Source organism: Panthera onca, chromosome B4 (genome assembly GCF_046562875.1).
Source record: "Panthera onca isolate mPanOnc1 chromosome B4, mPanOnc1 haplotype 2, whole genome shotgun sequence".
NCBI classification, from domain to species: domain Eukaryota; kingdom Metazoa; phylum Chordata; class Mammalia; order Carnivora; family Felidae; genus Panthera; species Panthera onca.
In genome coordinates this window covers 68,633,596-68,658,566 of record NC_138345.1, presented here as the reverse complement: position 1 = coordinate 68,658,566, position 24,971 = coordinate 68,633,596, and the positions used below count along the sequence as shown (strand labels likewise).

Below are 24,971 nucleotides of genomic sequence, written 5' to 3'. Positions count from 1 at the left end.
AAAGAGCAATAGTTTTCTTTCTCCTCGACAACTGGTCCATCAGTTTGATTTTCTGAGAGAATACCAAGAGTAGGGGCCCGTGGCCAGAACGGTACTCTGAAGGGTCTGGTGTGAACCCCCTGTCAGGCCATGGTGCTTGACTGATACCACCTGGCCTGTGTTCATTCCACCAAATGTGACTTGCTCCAAACATGGGTGTGTGGCCTTTGAGACCGCACTCTACCCAAAGAGGTGGATTTGGTAACAAAGTACTACCAATTTCATAATACACAGCCCCAAAATGTTTTCTGAATCTGTTTTCAAAAGCACCTATTTTTCAGATTGTAAAACATACTCCCATTACCCTCATTCCTTAAGACCTCGTTCTCCTTCATAACCACATTTCCCCCTTTCTGATGGAGGGTCCGTGCACAAATATTAATCAGTATTCATGGTGATACCTCACTGGAAATTCCTAGAAGCCATTGGGCTTCATAATCCCTTCAGAAAATTCTTGGGGATGGAGAGAAGATTAAAGGAAATGAGGGGGACCCAGGGCATTGTATTTGACTTTTATATATCTGATTTTGGACAAACATCTTAAATAATTCATAGAAGTGCTTTAAAATTACTGTATGGCATGATATGGATCCTATACATTAGACCATATGAATGCTAAGCACAGTTTAACAGTAAAGGGCATGAGGGCATCTCTATGTTTAAAAATCAGTGAAAAAGCCTCAGTGTGTTTAACCAAGCTGGTGGCAAGTGAAACCTCTAAGTCCTGCCAGTGTAGACATTGTTGAAAAACTGGAGTTAGTGGTATAAATTAGTTTCCTTATCTGTAACTGAAAGGCAAGAGAGATGCATCCTGGTGCCCTCATACAGGCAACATAAATACCCTACCAGCCCCTTCTCAGTGCTATCTATGGCTGTCGTCCCCACAGAGGGTTAATCAAGTTGAACCCCAAATAGCAAAAGCCATATAAGCAGCATCTTGCTTACTGGTTCTAATAGGTAAGTCCTCCTTGCTTAAATTTGGGCTGGCTCTGAAAACCCTTTTGAGCTGGTAAACTGTTAAGCTTGCTGCTTTGGGCATCTGATGTGTTTTCCTTATCTTTCAGTTGGTAAGAAGGGAGCCCTGCCAGGAGGGGCACCTTATTCATTCAATAAACATTTATTGCCTATCAGATGCTAGGCCCAACGCCAAGTGCTAGAAATCTGTTGGTGCACAAAATCCAGTTCTTGCCCTTGAATTGGGTAGAGCAGTAAGCGGGACTGCTAATTCAATTCTTGAATTGGGTAGAGCAGTAAGCGGGACTGCTAATATGATGTGATTGGTACTTAAGGGGAGATATGGAGGCTATGAGAGCAGATGGGGGGATGTCCCTTCTGCAGCCCTAGGAAGTTTGCTAGAAGAGGCTGCCTCTAAGCTAAGATCTACAGGACTTACGAAGAGCGACATAGGATACTGGTTAAGAGAGTGGGTGCTGGGGTCTGACCTCTTAGGCTCAGGAGCCTGGCCCTATCAGTTCCTTGCTATGTGACCTTGGCCAAATTACCTAACATCTACCCATGTCCATGATGATAATAATACGGTGCATTCCCTCAAAAGATTGTTGTGAGGACTAAATGTGTCAATGAATGAAAACTAATATTACCTGACAAGTGTCAGATTAGCTAATACAAATTAACTATTATTCATTCATTAAAGTATTTATTGGAAGGCTACCCTGTATCAGGCTGTACTAAAAGATATTATATATTTGTTTGCTTGTGTGTTCTTCATCTCCTCCTCTAGAATATAAGCTCCAGGAGGGAGTGACTTTAGTTTTGTTACTGGTTTTAAGCCCGGCACCTAGTTCCAGTGCCTGATGAAGGGGGCTATTTAATAAGGAATACACGCATGAATGGAGTCATAAGCAAGATAAACAGGGCTCCTACCCTCCCAGGACTTGAAGTTTCAAGGAGCAGTTTCCAAAAACATGGCTGCACGTTAAAAATGCCTAGGGTGGTTTCTGAAAAATGTTGGCGCTCGGGCCTCAAGCTAAAAACTCCTTTTTAATTGGCCTGAAGTGGGATTCAGCCATCGCATTGATACTGCCTTTCAAAATCACCAGGTGATTCGAATGTACACCTGTGAGCCACTGGAATGAACCTAACAAAAGCCGCTAAAGGGCAGGGAACTGGCATGATCAGATCCATGTTTTATAATGTGTCAAATGGATTGCAGTAGGCAATGACAATGCAGTCCAAAGAGACTATTGTTCTTATAAATCAAACTCTCTATAATGTTTGAACATTTGCTTAAAAGCTCATAGAACAAAATGTATGGGGCAAAACACACTTTCTCATAAAACAAAACTGTACAAGTAAGATTATTTGAATAGAATATCTCAAACTCCCTTGAAATTAGGTAAAAATTGGGAAGAACTATTCATTTAATAGATCCTTATTTCACGGTGCTCTGTACTTACTCACTGACAGCCAGGATTTTTTGCTTACATCTCAATATATTGGGTAATTGCTTTCTTTGGAGAATTACACTTTAATTAAATTAATTTCCTAGCTTTTCCTTTAAAGAAGAGAAAAGCAAAAGAGTGAAAGGGAGAGCGGCAACTCACAGAGGAGAATATACTGCCAACATGTCACTTCTGTGTCAGTCTTAATAAGGTTTTTGGCAGCTTTGGTGAGAGAAGCTATTTCCCTGACCAATGCTCATGAGTGGCATAAGGCTTTTGATGGCTGGAAATATGAAGATGAACTAATCAGAGCCAGAATTTTTCATCGCTCCTCAGCAAGCACGATTCCCAAAGTGAAGCAACTCTGTGGGTCAGGGAAAGTAGCTAGCAGGGGCAGCTGAGAACTAATTGGATACAGATACGGCAGAGACATTTTCCAAACAGAACTGAGATCCTGTCTCTCTAATTGTCAACTTGCTAGCGTGACTGATTCTCTCCAACCGCTACTTGACACGGCTGAATGACAACAAATAGGGCTGTGGGAAAAATGACAGGAAAGATACCTGTCTGAGAGCAGAAATGGACAGATGTCTGGCACTGGAGGGGTAGGTGGTCTAAGTTTGGCCAGGGCCATGATGTGTTCAAAGGTGATGTCTGTCTGAGTGCTGGCGTCCATGAGCTGCACTTCCGGGGCCGTTCCATACGCGGGTTTACTGAGAGGCGTCCGTCTTAGCACCTGGACCACAATGGGTTCCTTGGCATTTCGAAAAGCTTCCACTGCCTCTTCATGGGTGGCCTTTGAGAGATCCTTCCCATTGACCTGTGAAGATAAAAGCACATTTCTCATCTCAGAGGAAAGAACAGAGAGGCTGTCATCGTAGATTAATAAAGGGTAGGGAGGGTGAGTTTAAACCAGCTCTGATACGAGTTTTGTAACGCAATATTTAATCAGACACTGACATTTATTGAACTCTTCACCAACATGCGGAGGTGAAGATTAGGAAAACAACTGCTTCTTGTTTCTTTAGGAAGTACATCGTGAGGATCCTCAGTTAAAGACTTAAATTTTTTTTTTATAATTTTTTTTTAACATTTATTTATTTTTGAGAGACAGAGACAGCATGAGTGGGGGAGGGGCAGAAAGAGACAGAGACACCGATCTAAAGCAGGCTCCGGGCGCTGAGCAGTCAGCACACAGCCCGACATGGGGCTCGAACTCGGGAATGGTGAGATCATGACCTGAGCCAAAGTTGGACGCTTAACTGACTGAGCCTCCCAGGCGTGCCTAGACTTAAAAATTTAAATAACACATCAGCCTCAGAAAACATTTACCCAAATCTTCAGATAGATAGAAATGTTAAGTATATCTTTTTTTTTTTTAATGTTCTATCAATCTCTTGATGGGATTTTCAATATTTAATCCAAGTCTTACTGGCCTGAAATCCAATTTTTTGGTGTTGTCAAATTTCTTTCATTTTCATCACTTTTGAATCCAAGACCATGTCATTGTCATGTACGTTTTATCTTAAATCGTTGCTATTCTGTGTGGTCTGTGGACCCACAGCTAAGCATCACATAAGAGATTATTAGAAATGCAGAATCCCTGGCCCTATCCCAGACCCGCTGAATCAGAATTGGCATATTAACAAATCCCAGCTGATTTAGATGCACTTGAAAGGAACACTGCTCTAAAACATGTCTGAGTATACTATGTGCAGTTGGATCCTCACCTGTGTTTATTTATACCCATTTATGACTCTCCAAGGTAGCCCTGGACAGAACAGAGAAATAGGGAACATTTACCTTTGCCCTCCACCAGTGCTTCTCAGCAGGGCCAACCATTGGCATGTGGAAGAGAAAAAATCATTGTTTTTGTGAGACTCTCCCATGCCTAATCATCAAGAGCCAATGCCGTTCCCTAGACTTTGTGGCATTCCAAACAGTCACACACTCTTCTAAACATCCTCCCCAATGGCAGTACAGATTGCTCTCAAATAGCTGTCCATTTATTTCTCTAAAATGGGTCCTGAGAGCAGAGTCCCTTAGTGGAAGTTGTGTTTTAATAAAGGACTACAGCATCAAGGACTACAGCACAATTCCCACCCTAAATGAATCAATAATGTTGGCTTTTGCAGATAGGAAGAGATACTTGGGGGCACAATACTGTGCTTAAAACCCCTGAAATTATACCATTTCTAGACAACTAAGCCACCCGCCTGGTGGGGAGGCTCTGATAACTGCTATGCACCAGCAAATCCTTAGAGATCCCTGGGTGCCTTAAAAAGAAGCAAAGGGAGTCGCTGAGTTGCAGTATTAGAACAGTTGCTGACATCCAAATGAGCACATTCTCTCTCCCTGAGTAGACAAAGAATATGTATGTGCTCAGAGCAAGTATGGGGTGTTTGGGGGTAAATGATACAATGCCAGGTAGAAATTGTCATGTCATGTAGAGACAGGTTTAATGACCTGGAGGAGCTAATTTACTCAATGGACCCTGAAAGAGTTAATGTGCCTTCAAAAATTGAGCAATTAAGTTTCCTCACCAGCAAAATATGTCCCAGTACAGTTCTTGGATCACTAGTAAGAAACTTCAGTAAAAGATGTGAATGGTTACCTACCAGTGTGCCCACATTCTCTATTCTGTAAATTCTCACTCTGATTCTTTTCTCCAAGGACTAAACTTGAACGTGACTACTAAATTTTTATTGGTACACCCTTGAGATGTCTGGATGACTTTGGGCATATGGGAATATGTGAAGAAGGGACAGGTATGGACACAGGCATTCATTCTTTGAACTACTGGACAATGACACTTTGGGCTAGGCCCACCACTGTCTCCCCTGAGGATGTGTCATCAACAGATGATAAGTGAAGTCCAAGAATGGAAAAACACAGCCTAAAATCTAGCCTCTCATGTTGGCTGGTATCATCTTTATGTTTCATACCGTGGTCAGTATTTCTAAGTTTCAGGGTTGTAGAAGATGATCCAATGGTAAGTAAGATTGTTCTACCAGGATCTATGTGGCAGGGAGAAATTGCCATTTGTCTCCAGGCTTCCCACTTTATGGTGTCCCTTCAGATTAGTGAATATCCATTTTGGGAAAGTCTTACACCCTTCCTACTCTGAAAAGAATTCTTGGTCATAATCTATTATCGACTACTTAAAACCTACTGGAACATGTCAATATGTTAAAGCTTTTCATTTAAAGTGACCTCCAACAGTGGTAGAATGAAAGAAGACAGTGCCCTTTTTGAAGGACTTCAAGCAGTATCTGAGGATAAAGGGAAAAATAATTTGTGGCCAGGGTGTCTTCCAGTCACACATTAAATCCTTCTAACACATAAATTGTGTGCCATTAAGTAGTGGACAGACTAATGCCATTATTCTATTTCTTCCTCAAGGTGTCTCAGCACGTTGCCTATAATCAAGTCTTGGTATTCTGTTGTTTCTTACTTGTTTTAGTGATTTTCGAAGCAAGAATAATTTTAAAAAGTGGGCTCCTTACTGATTCATGATTATTTTTTGCAAAATCCAGAAAAGTATAACAATTTAAGCAGAAACATAAAAATTACTAAATACTATTTTAGACTGTGAAATAATTAGTTCTTATTATAACACTTAGTATATGCAGACCATATTAGCGTTCTTACAGCAAGATCAATAGGTATTGATTTTAAGACCTGTACATTCATTCATTTACAATTATAGCATTTATATGCAAATTTCATTTTCTGCTTTAAGGACAGTCAAATACAATCTTCAAAAAGGACAGTCAATATAATCTCAAATATCTTACTTCCCCATTGGGAATGCTCTTTTCTTCCAGTTATCATGCAGCTGACCTCTATTTTCATAAGCTATTTAATATCTCTCAAAGTAAAGAAGTCTATGACCTTTAAAGGCTCTGTCTCACATGATCTCTTAGAAAATGTAAGCACTGATGATAACAAAACACTTTTTTTTTCACTTCACTTGAAGTTCATCAACATACTGTTAGCCTACCAAAAGGTCACCATTTTATAAATTATGCCTTTCACAACAACAGAAAACAATAGCTTAATTGGGAGTTTCTGGCAGTTGCTTTGCTCAGTTATCATCAATTACACCGGGGAAGAAGAACATGGAAGAATACCTGAGGTTTTAATACCGTAGAAAAAATTTTGTAGTAAATTAACAAATAAATCAGTAGCCACACTTCATTTTTCCCAAGTGGCTAGATCCTAAACCAACAGCAAGGTATCTAATATTTCATGGTGCCACATCCTTATCATTCTATTCCATTTCTATCATTTTCTCTACCTCTCTCCTTCCTGTGCTTCCTCTCCCCCTCCCCCTTCTTTCTTTCTTGTCTCAATCTTGCTTTGGTACAAACAACATACAATTTTTATTTGTTTTGTGAAAATGAGACAGGAGATGGAGAAGCCCTCTGTTAACAGTGTCCCATTTAATATAAGTAGCCAAAATGTTCTAGATGCTAAATAAATGGAGGGAAACAAAAATCCTAGGAGAGTAAGAGAGAAGTTGATTTTCAGGAGAAAAAAAAAAACTAGATAAAAAGGGTTGGGAGCAAAACTGATGGGAAGAGAAGAAAGGTAATTTGAAAATTAGGGAGAAACACCCATCTGTCATGGGGTTTGAGTTTGAAGTTTACATCCAGAAGGGTTTCAAAAAGGCTGGAGATTTGATTGAAACATGGCATTGAGAAAGAGACTTTTTTGTGAAGTCGTTGTTGAATGGCACAGGTGAGAGGTTAGAGTCATAATAAACATGAGGAGTCTACGAGATAATTCCCTCTATTACTATCACATCTGGCATTTTGATAATTGTGGCCAAAACAGATTTGGTTCTACCACTACTGAACGAGAGTATAGCAATTGGAGTATAACTGAAAAGACTTGTGTGATTGCTATTTGACAAAGGGCTATAGGTGCCAGAGTGGGACAAATGGACTCTCAAATGATGATTAAGCCACCTGATTTGAGATAGAGGAGAAACCAGCACACTGTGCATCTAAAGAGGTGATCAGAACTGGCCACAGCATAAGAAAGGAGAAGATGTCAATTGAAGAAGTTCTACAATAGAGATATGTGGTTGCCCTTGTAAATTTGGGACTGGAAGCACATGGAAGGAGCAGTCTTTTTTTTTTTATTTAAAAAAATTCTTTTTTTTTAATGCTTATTTATTTTTGAGAGAGAGAGACAGACAGACAGACAGAGCATGAGCGGGGGAGGGGCAAGAGAGAGGGAGACACAGAATCTGAACCAGGCTCCAGGCTCTGAGCTGTCAGCACAGAGCCTGATGCGGGGCTCGAACTCATGAGCCATGAGATCATGACCTGAGCCAAAGTCGGACGCTCAACTGACTAAGCCACCCAGGTGCCCCAGGAGCAGTCTTAATCATATCAAACTTGGAGCAGTTGTAAGACAGTCAGATGAACCAACAAATAAACGAATACTTGGTGACTAAAAGAAAAACCAATCGTGGGAAACAATCTTCTGGGAAGGTTTTTCTCTTACCCCTGAACTTATAAGTTGAAAAATTAAGTGTCTTGTTTCTAAAAAGTTATTTTCCATTATACTGATAGGGCTAAGTGGATAGGAGAAAGGCAGTCACTTTTCAGCAACCAATGCAAAAGAAGTGTGAATACATTTGTTGTGGCAGATGGGCTAATTAATCCATAAGCAACTTGTGAATGTTAAGTAAAGAATATAGCTTTTCATATGTAAACCATATCATGGCAATGTTTGATGAGGCTTCTGTTTAACGAACAATCTACCCTTTTGGATAAACTGCAAAATCTGGGCCACTTGTCAGCAACCTCCCCAGAGTGACTGGTGGCCTCAGCTTGGATATGAGCTGTGCTACTTTGATTATTCCTCCAAATCCAGCCACATGCAAAATTTTCTTGAGTATCAGAAAACAAACAGGCTTTTCTTTTTTTTCCTTTTGAAGTGCAAACAAGTGCGTGAATAACCAAGTCACCCTGGTGAGTTGCCATTTCCAGAGTCAGCTGTTTGGGAATGATGAGGGTTTCCAAACCTCTGTTTCCTCTTATGAAAAATAAGGCCTTTTATGCATCTGTGCCTTTCATAGGAGAATGCATATAAGAAAACTCAAGAGAAGAAGCATAGAATACTGTAGATTACGTGCAAGTGACATCGACCAATCTTCAACTTGAATATTATTAGTTTTTATGTTTACAAAATTTTTATTCACTCACTCACTCATTCATTCACTCATTCATTCATTTCACTTTACTGAGGTATAGATGACATGGAAAATGGTAAGACATTTAATGTGTACACTGTGTTGATTTGGTATATGTATATACCATTAAAGGATTCCAACCATCTAGTTACTTAACACATCCATCATTTCACATATTGATTAATTAATTTTTTTGGTGAGAACATTTAAGTTCTACTCTCTTAGCAAATTTCAATTATATAATACAGTGCTATCATCTACTATGGTTTACATATAGATCCTCAGAGCCAAGTAGTATAATTCTAGTTGGGCAATGCCAGTTTATAAGATCTCCCCCTTCACAAGTAAATGTGGAATTAATTTTGATGAAAGGCTCTATGTGAACGCTGATCAACTTCTCTGATAGTTATGGAGGTGTTGTAAAAACATGGCCTGGTAACATTTTATAAAAGGAAGAAATGATATTTAAATTGGTGCTAAAATGTTTGGTATGGAAGAAATGTAAAATAATCCAAACCCTATTGTCATTAAAACACTTGTCATATATAATCTTTAAATGCATTTTAGGGAATTTAAGCATATAATTTTTTTCTCAACTTTGGTATGTTTGCTTCTATGTAGACATCTGTCATATCAATTAAGCATAGCACAGGAGAAAAAATATTTATAGTAAAAAGAACACACAGAATAAGAATTGTGCAAAATTATATGAAGAAAACCTAGTGAAAGACTGACAAAATTAATTTTGACCTGCTTTACTGTTATCAATGAACAAAATAACCACTGGTGGGTTTGTGAAAATGATGTAATTTTAGAAGAATACAAGAAATGTTAAATTGCATTAAGCCAAAAGTCTGTGTGATCTGCAGTGATCTGCTTTGAAAGCATGGTTACTGGATTTTTAGATGCGAATATGTAATGATCACATTGATATAATAGGCAGACTTACCCAAAAGTGATCCTGGGGTTCCTTCTGGCAAGCTTGGACTATGAGGGACTGGTAGCTTCATTTTCCTGGTGTGTGGGGGTGCTACAGCTTTGAGCTCCAAAGTCCCCCTGCGCAAGGCAACTGGCTTTCCCAGCCAAATGGAAGTCACTAACTTCTAACCCGGATATTCTGAAATTCTTGTAGTCTGTTTCCTTACTGATAATGTTTCCGAAAGAAGAGAGCAACAGTGGGTGGGGATCCCTTCACTGGACTACAGAAACAATGCATGTCCATCAGTTTGTGGCCCCTGCACAACTCCCCATGCTACTCACTCCTGACTTGTATGTTTTACCAGTAAAGACTATTGCCTAACCTTCGTAATTTGTGACGTTGTGGGATTTGTCCTTAATAACCTTTGCGTGACATGATATACATTCACAACCTAAAAAACTGAATATGTTAAAAAGGCTCATACATATAATAGTAATGAATTGCAGACCCCCGGTAACCCAAGGTGATATTTCGAAAGCCTATTGTTACATTTAACTAATTGATTGTGACACTGAGGTCACTGTTGTAGGACAGTGTGCTACTTCCTGATCCCTTTCACCGCACACTTTGATAGTGAGGTATTCCCAAATGCAAGCATGACTCATCTTCAACCTTTCTTATCAAGATATTGTAGACCCATTCTTTGTGAATTTATCAGAACTATTCTTGAACAAATTGATCATTTTGGTTATAGGCAATCTTGGGGATGCACCTTTCCTAATTGCTTTTTCCCTTGATTATCTTTTGTTTTATTTTTTGTAGCCCTTCCTCTGTATTTTCTGTTTCTTTACTGATTCCCACTGCCACATTCTTCTCTTCTAAGCTTTCCCATTTGGAAGTGATTATTTATATAAATTATCCCTGTTATTAAAGAACAGGTCATGGTATGTTTTGATTCTTACTGAGGGAAATAAATTGAAATATATGCAACATAGTTTTTTTTTTAACCTTCATATAAATGGATTTATTTCAATTATGTTAATGAAAGAAATGGAGGTATCTGTTTTTTGGCACATGAGCTGGCGGTTCTTAGTTTGTCCATCAGATGTACAGTCTAGTCTACCCAGTTCGGTGCTCTGGGACACTGACCACTGTATACTGCGTCACTGTGCTCCCTGCTTTATGTATTTTGTTTGGTTCGGTTAATGGTAAGAGAGCTAGTACGATATGTCTTTATCCAGCTCCCTCTCCACCTGGCTTTCAGGACACCAGATCTTGCTAGGTTCTGTTAACATCTCTCATTCAATGTCCCTCTTCAAGGGTATGGGCAGTAAGGACTTCTTTATACTGCGATTTCCTATGTTCTTTTTAACTCTGCTCACACCCCCTATAAGTTGCTCCATCATTAAATTCGCTTCAATTAAATCCTTTGTGACTTCCGTTTCCTTCTGGGGCCCTGCCTGATAGAACGAGACATAAACTTCTCTGATTCAAACAATAACAAAAACGTATGGTAAAAGTTGAAACTTACCATCTTTGCAAATTAAGTTCACTAGCAAAATTAGTTGCATCAAAAATACAATTACCAGTTTCTCGGATTTAGCAAAAGTCGCATTTTTAAGGGAGAAAGAAAGTACAACTTTTATTGAGATCACATAGCAAATCTAAAGTACTCATATATTTGATATGCATAGTTATTTCACAGAATATCTCTCAGTGTGTCTTTGTCTAGTGTGTTTCCTTCATTAGGTACAGGTTTTGTGTTTTTGGCAAGAATGCCTAGAAGTGGTGTTGTGTCTTTCTCCATCTATCCTATCAGGAGGCAAGTAGTATGGATTTGTCTGTTACTGGTGATCTTAACCCTTAGAACTTCATGAAAAAGAGAGGGTGAGAGGTGGGGGAAGGTAGAGGATGAATCTAAAGCAAATGTAATGTAATGTTAAAATCTGGGGAATCTAGATGAATGGTATTTGAAAATTCTTTGTACTACTCTTACTAAAACTTTTCGGGAAGCCTGAAATTATGTTGAAATAAAATGTTTCAAAATCCTATTGTATCAGTTATTAGCTAAAAACAGATTCGTGTTGTAATCACTTAGAGTTAATAATAATTGTAAGGAATTGTTGGACACAGCTTCTTCAGAGTTTACTTCTGTATTTGCATATCTTTAGAGAAACAAATTCCTACTCTGCACTGAATGTCTTTTTTTTTTCTTGTGGACATGTGTGTGTGCGCGCGCGCGCGCGCGCGCGCACGCGCACACACACACACACACACACACACACACACACACATCCCTACAGCAAAAAACACAGATTGGTATCACCAACTTTATCTTGTCATAACAATTAATCTACTGAATATCACCTGAAATCCTGTTCTCCTCCAAGCTGAGCTATTTAAAAAGATAGATGGCTGCCTTCTGGCTAATTGTGGGAGCTCTTTCATTACTATAAAAAGACTTTTTATATTTCAAGTGACTCTATAAGCAGTGAATAATGACTTGAAGTCTTTGGAGAAGAGTCCACTGATAAAATGGTAGGATAACAACTACTTACTGACCTTTTACTTCCTAAGATAATACTAAGCTGATGTAACTGATTATTAATAAACCTATCCATTGAGTTTTGACATATCAGATCCAAGTATGTTAAACTTAATGAGAAATTCTCAGGCAGACCTAACATTTTCTGGACTGGGCCTAAGGGTGTAAAGACATAAGGCATATATAGGGCAAATTCTTTTAAAATGAACTCACATTATTTCACTGGGCAAAATCTTCATCGTAATTAAATGACCCAGAGTTTCTTTTTAAAAATTACTATAAACAGCATCAATAACTGAGGATTTAGAGCAATTTGTTTTCTTTTTTTTTTTTTTTTTTTTTTTTAACATTTATTTATTTTTGAGGCAGAGAGAGACAGAGCATGAACAGGGGAGGGGCAGAGAGAGAGGGAGACACAGAATCTGAAACAGGCTCCAGGCTCTGAGCTGTCAGCACAGAGCCCGATGCGGGGCTCGAACTCACGGACCGTGAGATCATGACCTGAGCCGAAGTCGGGCGCTTAACCGACCAAGCCACCCAGGCGCCCCTAGAGCAATTTGTTTTCATATTCACTGAAAAAGAGGAAATGTGCTCTTAGCCCCTGGACAAGATCTCTTGGTCTAATTTTTTGTTATTAGGGGATATATGGATATCAAGAACATAACCTTGGGTCTCAGCCATCAGCCACAGTAGCATAGTGCCAAAGAAGTGCCAAAAATAACCATCTGTTAAATGAAAGGAATACAAGTGTTCCACGTAGCTACTAATAAAGAATCAGGAGATAGTGAATTATTCGTAACATGGCATCTGTCATAAGAACATCAAAGATGCCAATAACATCTTCACCAAAATTTCGCTGTACCCTATCTCCAAAAGCAATCCCTACTTAAATGCTTCCGTGCAAAAACAAAAACAAAAAAAAAAAAAACAAACAAAAAAACATTCAATGACAAGAAACTAACAGTTCTGTTCAGTGCTGTAGTTTAAAGTCCCAGAGCCATGCTTGGTACATACTTGATACTCAATAAACATGTGCTAACTTTTCATTTCCCTAGCAAAATCCATGTTAAAACAAATGTGATTGGATTTGTCATGAACGTTGCCTGTGTTTACATGCAAACTGCTTTCCTTTCACTGCCCAGCTCCATTAGGTAGCCCAGTTACCCAGATTATTCCATTTACTGAAATATGTAAATTATTTGAGTGGCACACAAGGGCAAGCCCCACTCAGAAGCTCCGCTCAGAAGCCCCACTAATCCATCAAAGTTGTAGATGCAGGAAGCATTCAGAACTGGGATCTAAAGAGTTTCAGTATTAGCTGTGTCACGCTGAGTAAGTTATTTAAACTCACTGAGCCTCAGTTTCTTCATCTGGAACAGGAGATGCTAATACCCCTCAGAGTTGTGGGTAGGATCAAATAAGTAATACAGCTAAGGCAGCAAACAGATTGCTATGCTGCTGAGGGATGCTTCCTTCCTTCCCTCCTTCCTTCCTAACTCTTGAGTGACGGAAACTAGGCGGTTCTCTGGGGATACAAGCTAATACCTGCACTCACAGTCCTGGCCGTGACAACGACCATAATATCAGTTAGCACTGAGTGAGCATTCACAACGTGCCAGGAGCTGAGCGAAGCACTTGGCTTATATGTTCTCAATCACACCCAGAAATGATCATGTGAGGCAAGTATTTTATCCCCCTTTGAAAGTTGTGGACGCTGAGGTCAGAAGGTATAAGAGGCTGAGCAAGGAAGGCACCTGCCCTTCACAACCTGTTTGGGAAAACAACATATACATCTATTATTGTAAGCAGACTTGTCAAGAGCTGAAGGTATGAACTATGTTCTGTGGGAGCACAAAGAGCTAAATGTGCCCAGGAGTATAGGGATTTGACATTTGAGTTGGGTCTCAAAAGATGAAGAGTTTCATAAGTTGCAAAGATGGGAAAAAAGAAAGGAACCTTAGAGTAAAGGCATGAAAAAGCCAGTCTTCTGGGAACCAAAGAGAGATCTGGTGTGATGGAGTATGGGGGATTTGGTAAACGTCTGGCAAAGAGGTGGAAAAGAAGGGTCTGACACAGATCCCTGTGTCCTTAATAGGCCACAGTAATGTATTTTTTGATATTTTTAATTTTTAAAAATTTATTTATTTAATGAGAGCGAGCGAGGACAAGGGGGAAGGAACAGAGAGAGAGGAAGATAGAAAGAGTCCCAAGCACTGTCAGTGCAGAGCCTGATATAGGACTCAAACTCATGAACTATGAGATCATGACCTGAGCTGAAATCAAGAGTTGGACATGTAACCAACGGAGCCCCCAGGCACCCCTAAAATACTTGTTTTAAACAACACCTTTCATCAGAAAAGTAGTACAGTCTCATTTAGGTTTGGGGAAGATAACTCCAAAGACTGTGGTGAGAAGTAACTGAATGGAAATCAGGAAACCATTTAGGAAGTTACTGGGAAAAATGATCTGTGCCTGGATCAAGACAGGTAAAGCATGGATGGTCCAACCAGGAGAAGATGGGTAGGGTTGTAAAACAATATTCTTATCCTTTCATTCATACCTATTCTAATACCTATCAGTTTAGCAGATTGTCTGCAACAGTCTAGCCTTGGTTTCTACTTCAATTAATCAAATCCACACTGTAAGGAAATGCAAGCTGTAGAAATTGAATTTTAAGTAGAAAGGCATAAAGGCATTCTAAGTAGCTATTGCCCATCCTCTACAGACCTATATTTTCCCTATATTTTCTGTGATTATCTTAGAGATCAAAACCTACCTCAACCAATGTTCTGAAACTCTTTCTGGTTAGTACCCACCTAGCCAGGTAGGTTAACTGTTTCACCATAAACACACATACATATACACAGATGCACACAATTCTCTCTCTCTCTCTCTCTCTCTCTCTCTCTCTCTGTCTCATTCCCACATACACACACATACTCACAAACTCATACACAAACACATTTATACTTTCTAGGGTCTTCTACCTGAATCATTTATAGCTCTGTGTGGAATATAAACTTAGAAATATATTTTACCCAAGTGAATACATAGGAGTTTTAGAACATAGGGATTAACACAAGAAAGTAGAACTTGCATGATATATAACTGTATCTTTCAATATCAGCATCTTTAACTTAGTGCCTGGAAGATGAAAGCTATTTTATGCCAGTTTGAGAGGACAGGACAAAATCTGAACAAAGCCAGCAACCTAGGAAAAACAGGAGGTTTAAATCATTTTCAACAATCAATTCTGCCATTTGAATTCATTCTGACACTTGTTGAGCTCAGTCAATGACATGAAACTACAGAAAAAAGGCCAAGTCCCCAGGGAAATTTGCAAGCTTCTACATCCGCAAATAAAACCACCAGAACTCATGCCCATAACCTTCCTAACACCATGCTTCCAACTTCCTCAAACTCATAGGCTTTGAAAAGAAATATTTTGTTCCATATTAACAGCAAAAAAGATTGCTGTGTAAGGCAAAAGATGATGTATATGCAAAAAACTGATGCTATCTTATATCAAAGAAATGGAATTGGCACCAATAATATCATTGACATGGTTGTCTCAAGTGCACCCTGAAATGAATAAAAAAGACTATAATAGTAATAAATATCTGTTGAGTGTTTCCTATTTACCACATACTCTACTCAGGACTATCTGCTATTAGAGGTAGAGAAATATCCCACTCATCCTACAGATAAAGAGGCTAAACCTTAACAGGTTAAGCAACCTGTTCAAGATCACACTAGCTACTAAGTTAAAAAAAACACCAAGATTTTTCTACAAATTCCTATTAATTATTTTTAAACATCAATAGGAGTTTTAGCATAGAAGCTCTAAAAATCGGACAAGAGGATTGGTGGGAAGTTTATTCTTCTATTTTCTTTTAGCAGACAGTTCATAAAATTCAAATTAAGTAGTGAATGAACTGCAGGCATTAATAAATATGGATAATTGTCTTAACTTGTGTCTCCTGGACAAGAAAACTCCAGGTGAAAAGTGAAAAAATGCTTCCGCAAAATGAAAAGGCTAGAAAAGATGCGATCCAACGACCTCCTCAGTTCTAAAAAATCTATGAACAGCATGCATAAGCATGAATAAGCACTGCTCCTTACACAACCTCTGACATTACTTAAAACTTTAGGGAAGAGAATCCCCTATCTGCTTCTGTAAGTGAATCAGATAACACTCAAAGAGGTAACTCAAGAGCCCGTCAACCTGTGACTGAACCTTTACCTTAAGATCCCCAGTTCAAGGCCTAGCTTTGCCACGTGTAACAGAATGTTGTTAATGCCTCACAACAGTTCACCAGCCCCCTGAGATGAGATGGATGAGGCCCCTGGGGGAAAAGACCACCTGGGTTCTCCCAGGTTTTTCCTTTAGTGGGCACAATCACAAGTGATTCAAAGAGAAAGAAAGAACTGCAAAATAACATCTGGGCTGTATGGAGAGCGGCGACCAACTCCAGGCTTTTGGGCTGAGTGCATGCATGAAAAGTCAGACAACAGTATTTGGGGACACCTTTTGAAAGCTGTTCCACATGGCTCTATGTCTCCTTCTGGAAGAAAATAAGGCAGAGTAATAGAGTGAATGTAACTCTGCAGATAGAGTCATCAAATTTTTAAATTTAAATTGCCACAAACATTTTTCTCCACAATACTGTTGACTTTATTTCACTTTGTTTAGAAGAGTGGGGGAGAGGGGCAAATTTTTATAAATTTAATTCCTTCAAACAATTAACATCTGTAGGCTTTTGAATTAAATTTCAGCAGATAAAACAATCCTGCAAAGTCCTAGTAAAAGCTCTCCATTGTTCCATGTCTGCACAAATTACCTTGCATCTCCGATGATTTTATGTACATTTAATCACTAAAGATTAATTACATGGCATACGGAAATCAGTGAAACACTGAAGAGATAACTTCAGTTTAAGTGCACATGCGGCTAACTTGTGGCTTTTTAAAACAATTTTAATTAAAAGTACTAGAAGAATCATCGGGCTGAAAATATTAGGAGCTCTGGGATGGATGAGCTTAGCATAGCTAATTAATTGTATATTTAATCAAAGCAGCCTTTGGCTGTAATTAATAATCTATTTTCCTCTGGTAATAAATATTGTAGTTCTGTAAAACAGAATTTATAATTTCCAGAACGCCATATGCACAGAAGAGTAGGACAGAAAGCGAGCATTTCCACACCAGCTTTCAAGCCGAGGTTGATTTTGTTTATTTAAAGAGGATGTTGTCTATATCTCTTTCATTTGTTTTAAATGTCATCTCACAGTGGCAGCTTACAAATAGCTATCCCAGGGTGACTTGGACATTTCAAGGGGGTAAACAATAATTCAAGAAGAGTGACTAGTAGAATGCTAAATGAAATTTGATTTTTTTTACACCACAAAGATCTCATGCTTCAGGTAGCTCTATCTTAATACGGACGCTAGGATGGTAAGTCTTGGCTTTAAACAGTCCCTTCCTTCATTTCCTTTTAAATGGCAGACTCAGATTTCCACCACTTGCAACCAGAGCCAAGTTGAAACACCCTCCTCCTTATGATAGTGCTTTAGGAGTACCAACACACACACACACACACACACACACACACACACACACACACACGCCCTCTCGGCTCTTCAATACTTCAATATTACATAGTATATTTTTGTTCTTACGACCCTTTCATAATTTTTTGAGAGGAAACTGTCACAAGAGGTAGTCATCTGTTTTTCATCTAAGATTTCCTTCTTCTTATAATCATGATTTAGATTCCAAAGTTTTGCATATAAAGGAGATATCATAATAAATTAACAGATAACATTAAGTTAACTTAGCTAGGCTTTGCCTATCTTTTAAAGATGTTTGCATATATGGAAATTAACTCTCAGTTTGCCACTGCTGTTTTATATTTTGAAGATTTTTACAGTAGCATGTAGGAGTTACAGGTTGCTGAATACATAAATCTTTAACTCAAAAAGCATTTTATAAGTAAGATCATGGAGAACACACATTTTTGTATGCATCGGATACAATTGCTTGATGCACTAATCAATTCATAGCATACATTTCATTTTTCTGGGGGTTATGTGGTCTTCATATGAATATGTATGAAAGACATATGAATTAGGTTATTAAAATTATATCAAGTGAAAATATTTTTATTCAGACACTACTGGGCATTAATAAAGGTCTGGGAGCCAGATAAAGAAGAGAATAATACACAGATAAAAATTTGTCACCATTGATATTATATGATCAAAAGCAGTTCTTATTAAATATATAATGACATCTTCAGGGCTTAATCAGTTTAAAATATAACATGCAAATTCCAATAAGAACAAAAGTGTTAAAGACAATTAAAAAAAAGACAAGATAGTTTTTTTTCTTCTTAGAATTATGACTCGTTAGTAACTCCTGATTCAGGCCCTCTCTATGTCCTACTAAAATGACCTATGAAGACACAGGCAAGAAAAATGGACCCAGACCATGCAAAGGAGCATCCACAGCTCTTGTTTGCCCCAATTTTCACAGAATTGAAAATTCAAGCACTTTCTGCTAGACGCAAACTATTTAGACAACTTTATCTGATGATTCATATGGTACTGGGACAACATGGGCATGAGGGGCGGCAATGTGTGTCTGCTTTAACAGTCACCCACTGGTGACTCTTTTCTCAGAAGAGTAAAGTGACAGATATGCTATTCCCTCTGTAGGAAAATCTCAAAGACCCTGGCACTGCCCATGCTCGCCCTGAAACATTCTGTGGGTACTCACAGTACAAAAGCCAACTCTGCTCTGTCCTGCAGGGACCCTCAGAGGGTTCTTCTAATAACTCAGACCTGAGGGTATGTCCTGGTGGAGCTGAGAAGATGGATTCTAAGAGTTGTGATTTCACCAATAGCTAGATCCCACCATTTGTAGGAATTTCTTGAAATGTGTGGGGGAGATTTGCACAGCAGGGTTAAGTACAGGATCTTAGACATGGGACATTGCTATAGAAAGGCGAATCTAGCAACTCAGGTGACCTCATGAGATGATGTGTCTGTGAGGCCAGAACGTGTGGCCTATACCTGTGGAAACAGAGAAAGCACTATTTTGAAAGCCTAGGTTGCATAAACAGCATATGAAAAGATAGTGATTGACGTACTACTAGAATACACAAAGGCAGAGTAAAACATAAGGGGAAAAGTATGAATGTTCAGCCCGGGCTCGATTCTGAGCTCTGCCCCTTAGCAGCTGTGTGACTTCAGACTAATCGCTTGCCTTTTCTGAACTTTGATTTCTTCATCTATACATTAGTGACAATGATGCTCTAAAACAATTCTAAAAGTTGTTATGACAAAGTGATGTGACAATACATAAAAAATAATCAATACTGACATAGAGTAGAAGTTCAACAAAAATATGGAAATTATATATAATACCTTATTACCTACATGGCATTCCAAAGGGTTCTCTATCCAATGTTTATCAGTCACATATGATTATGACATATTTAAACATATTGAGATAGGATGCTTTTGAGATTTGGGGATGGAACAAATTTGAAAAAGTAAAATCTATACACAATAAGAGCATTGAATTAGTAGTCAGAGAACTTAAGTCCCCATTCTACACCATTTGTTACCAATGTAGACTTGGAAAGTCACTTAAGCTCTAGAAACAGACCATAGTTCATAATAAGTTTCAAACACATGTGAAGTCATTACAGATGAGGGGAGTTAGTGCTTGATATTCACAATCTATTTAGCAATTTATAAATCAGTTGCCTTACCAACATTTATTTCACTGCTCACAGGAGATTTAAGCATTAGTCACATCTTAAATAAGAGGTAAGTATTTGTTTAATTGATTTTTACCAAGGTTATACAACAAGTGTTAAATCTGGGATTAAAAGCCCTGACTAGTCGGGTGCTGAGTGGCTCAGTTGGTTAAGTGTCTGACTTTGGCTCAGTTCATTATCTCTCAGTTCATGAGTTGAAGCCTTACATCAGGCTGTCTGCTGTCAGTGCAGAACCCACTTCAGATCCTCTGTTCCCTTTTCTCTCTACCCCTCCTCTGTTTACTCTCTGTCAAAAACAAAACAACAAAAACATTAAAAAAAAAAACAAAAACCTTGACTGTTTCTCAGCATTCTTGTTATACCACCATGAGACATGTCTGCTTTGTTTTCAACTTGTTGTCTGGAATTAATTAATCACTATACAGGATATAGAATATAGTTCTTAATTTAAATCTAAATGTTATGTTCTTGGGAAAACTACTCATCAAAGAAGGAAATAATAACAAGACAAGCCATTATTGATTCTCAAGTTCTGATAAATATTGTTAAATCAGAGTATAGAACTATTGGCTGAACTTGGCCTTTGTGAAATATTCGATTTGGTAATTTTAAAAAGATGAGGATTATGGGTAATTGATGTCACTATGAAATGTTCACTAATGTCCTAGACTTATCAAATGACAGCTTCACAAAGTAAGAGCTCTATGTTGAAAGAGGAAGAAGTTCAGTAAAGTATCCAAAACTTAGGAAGTCTAAGTCTTTCAAAATAAAATAAAATAATACATTTAGACAATGGTGAGTTGACTTCCTCTCATTGCTTGAGCTGGACACTGTGTGTAAAGTATTGAGATTCCAGACATGGAGGTAAATTCTATTCACATCTAATGATCCATTACCCCCTCAATTACTCTAGTAAAAGATGCTCAGAGAGAAGCAGCTGCCAGAAATGATCTCCTATGTGACTGCACTGCTGAATAGCACAACATCCTATAGGCTGGGCTTTCTCAATGGTGGCACTACCAGCACTGGGGCAGGACACATCTTGGTTGTGGTGGACCATCTTGTGTGTTGGTGATGTTTAACAGCCTCCCTGGATTCTACCCCCTAGATGCCAGGAACATCCCCCCCTTACACCACCACCACTTGGGACAATGTCACAGTGTCTTCAGACATTGCCAAATGTATAAAGGGGGAAGTCACGCTCAGTTGAGAAGGATTGTTTTAGGCTTAATTTTAGTGGCATTTTTCTTCATTAATGTTGAAGAATGCTGGGTGTTACAGAGACCTGGGTTTATTATAAGAGAGCTGAAACACTGCATGACAGAGAAGCTGAAGGACAGAAATTAACCTCTGCATCATGGATAATTTTTTTCATTTTGTAATATATATATATGGGCATATTTTAAGAGGGAAAAAAATGGACCTGGAATAGATTTGAATAAAATAGCAAGCAATATTCTTTAACAGGGCTCTAATTATGTTCTTTTTTTTCCTGCTGGTCAAGAAAGGTAAGTGTGATCATTGGGGTTCTTCACTATGGCATCGTCCTGATGTGGAGACTCAGAAGCTGTCACTTGCCCAACAGCTACTCTATGTTGGATTTTTAAAGCTGTCATTAAAGTGGTAAAATCATGCACTGTTGTTAATGGCCATATGGCAAAGACAGGGAAGACAAAGATCCCTGGATTCCAGAAGAACTGCTTCTTGGTTATTCTAATAAATATTGTGTTTGACTAATTTTTTTTTTTTCAATGTTTTTTATTTATTTTTGGGACAGAGAGAGACAGAGCATGAAAGGGGGAGGGGCAGAGAGAGAGGGAGACACAGAATCGGAAACAGGCTCCAGGCTCCGAGCCATCAGCCCAGAGCCCGACGCGGGGCTCGAACTCACAGACCGCGAGATCGTGACCTGGCTGAAGTCGGAGGCTCAACCGACTGCGCCACCCAGGCGCCCCTGACTAATTTTTCTATATGGATTTATTTTCTATTCTTATTCAAGTTATAGTTTCCTCTAAATTTAAATTTTCCGTATCTTCCTCAAGAAATGAGGCCTATTTATGGCTATAATAGGCACCTTGATAAAGAACAGCCAAAATAATGTTGATATGAGTTTAAAAATTGCTTGAAATTCCATATTGTTTTTCTCAAAATGCTCTGCTCCAGGCAGATTATCTGAACACTTCACTGCGTTGCTGACTTGGGGCAGGATTTAGAATGCTAGATAAAGGAATGGAGAAGGGATGACAATATACTTTCGCAGGACTAAACGGCTGTGAAACATCACCAGATTAACAATAATACCTTGTAACATTTGTTCTGGAAACAGTACTTAACCACTTGGAGCTTTTGATGTGACCGCATACAGAAAGAAACACAGCAGACTCATTTCTCATTCATTCATTCATTCATTCATATATAATGTATTTCTTAATGTGTTTAAAAAGGATACAAACACATGTATTTTCTAAAAGGCTATAAAAGTCAATTACTATGTTCATCCAACAAGGAACTACTTTCTCAGCTTTAGAACCCCTATTTGAGAAAAGCCTCACCTCTTAGTTAGTAGGCATTCTTCATCCTACTTCATAAGGTGGTTGAACATGATACAGGAAAGGGGGATGAAATGTTACAAAACCTGTGCTTTGTCTACACCAGTTGTTCCCACCACCAGTTTATTTGCTAGACACCAGGACTTCAGATATTTCTACTGGATGTCAAGAGACAAGCCTTATGAATTATATTATTGGTGTATACCCCAATAAATAAATAGGTATTTTGTATAATCAGCAAATTTCTGGAAACCAGCACATTTTAGAGATCACAACATTAAACATTTTTTTAAGTTTATTTTGAGAGAGAGAGCACATGAGCAGAGGAGGATCAGAGAGAGAGGGAGAGAGAGAATCCTTAGCAAGCTCCTTGCTGTCAGTGCAGAGGCCAATGTGGGGCTTGATGCCATGAACTATGAGGTCAAGACCTGAGCTGAAATCAAGAGCTGGAGGCTTAACCAACTGGGTCACTCAAGCGTCCCACATATAGTTGAGGTTCCCCGCTTATACGATTTCAAGTTCTAGGTATAGTTAGAGTTGGTTACAGAAGAGAAGGCAAATGATGTTATTAAAACTCAAAGCTAACAATTATAATTTAAAATATAATTAGATGTTGAGCTCTTTCTAGTGCGTAATGTTATGCTCCTGTCAAAGCACTGGGAATATTAATTAAAACAAAAACAATTAGAAAATAATTTTCCTGAGTCTGAGATTAGTTTCCTCTTCCTTTTATCCCCCTCCATTTTCATTTATGAATTAAAGAGAGACAGAGAGAGAGACAGACAGAAAAATCAATGAGCACCAGCCAGGTAGGTGCCAGACAGTTTTAGGCACTGAGGTGATACAGATGAACAAGTCAGACAAAACCCCTGACCTCATGGAGTTTACATTTTAGTGAGACAAACAGACAATAAATATAATAAATACTTCATCTACTAAACAGTAGATGGGTAAGTGCTATAGAAAGGTAATTATTTGCTAAGTGTTATGGAGCAAACAGAGAAGCACAGGAGGGCTGAGAGTCGGGGAGGGGAGTTGTAATTTTTCTTTTCGTGGTCTGTGTAGGTCTCAGTGAGAAGGTGCCAGCAATTTGTGCAAAGATTTAATTAAGAGATAAAGGAATGGTAATATATCTTTCTGGAGGAACTCAAGGAGAGAAATAGTCATCGCAAAGGCTCACAGGTTAAGTGTTCTGTGCACCTGTGGACAGCAGGGGGAGAAGGATGGGAGCAGTGAGCAGGGAGGAGAGGAGTGACGGATAGACTCACAGTAACTGGACACATACTAGGTCACTATATGGACCAGGCTTTGATCCTGAGTTGTCTTTCCCAGGAAGTTTTCCCCACCTCTCTTACTTTGGTTTCTTTTCCCCATTTTTATTCTCCACTTTCCCATATTGGTTAACCTGCCTCCTTCTTTCTCTGCCATCCCCCATATTCTCCCAGCTACTGCCTTTCCATGCTATTGCCATTTCTCTTGCAATCTCTAGATAGACTGTCCACCCAAATAATAAAGCCTCATTCATTGAGCTCTTACTCTGCGCTGAGCATGATGCATCAGGTACAATCTTGTTTCATTCAATTTTTGCAATAATTCTCTTAGATTGGACACTAATTACTACACCTGTTTTCCAAATGAGAAAAGAGATAAATGTTGTATATTTCTGTTTATGTTGCACAATGAAAATTTGTAAGCAATGGGATTTGAACCCCAGTTGGATCGACTCCAAATCTAAGATTTATATGCAACAAGTTATATTTTTCCTAGTTTTTCTATCCCTAACCCAATTCAAGAAGCATTTCAAACAGTGGAATTATCAGAATAGGAGTCTTATCGAAGTTATTTGCCAGTGTAAGAATGGACCTTGGAAGTCATTCTGTGTAACATTTACAGCATCATGCCAAGGGGTCATCTGGGCTGTACATGGACACTTTCAACAACAGAGTTGAAATAATGTGTGCTTTTTAAAAAATAGTATTATGTTAAAACATAGGCCCATGTGGACAGTGGGGGGAGAACCAGCTGGTCACTAATGGTTGTGATTCGCCACATAATATTAAAAGTTGCAGTCACCTTTTGGTTTTCTCTTCTCTCTTTTAAATGGTATTTTATCTTAGTTTATCTCATCAAGGGTTAAGTTTTAACAATATTTTAATAGCAAACCTTTACATATATTTCTGGTTAAGTGTTATTTTTGAGATTAAGTCATAGCAATGGCAGATACAGGAATTGTTAAACTGCCTTGCCTTTAATACTATTTCAAAGCAAACACACATAGTAGCTTAGGAAACAGGTGGCAGTAAGAATAGTAACACATCTAGTGAGTCCCGGCTTGCCAAGAATTTCCTGACGTGTCATTTCCGTACCAGAATTACCCCACAGGGTCAATCTCTAGCATCTAGTCATCCTGGGACAAGTAAGGGGTATAGGCTGTCAGATTTGGCTTACACCAAATACAGGATGATGTAGTTTTGCCTACCCAGAGACAGGCTTCTTCCTGTTCCCTCAATAGCTTCCTCTGCC

General features: G+C 38.7%; 1 protein-coding gene across 2 annotated transcripts in view; it reads right to left on the bottom strand.

The window, feature by feature from the left end:
• PDZRN4 (PDZ domain containing ring finger 4) overlaps positions 1-24,971 on the bottom strand; it is a 363,093-nt gene that overhangs the window by 67,769 nt on the left and 270,353 nt on the right. For both annotated transcript variants that reach the window (XM_060657914.3, XM_060657915.3), the window contains one exon: positions 3,005-3,261. In XM_060657914.3, the coding sequence (XP_060513897.3) occupies positions 3,005-3,261 (257 nt within the window). The remainder of the gene's footprint in view (positions 1-3,004; positions 3,262-24,971) is intronic.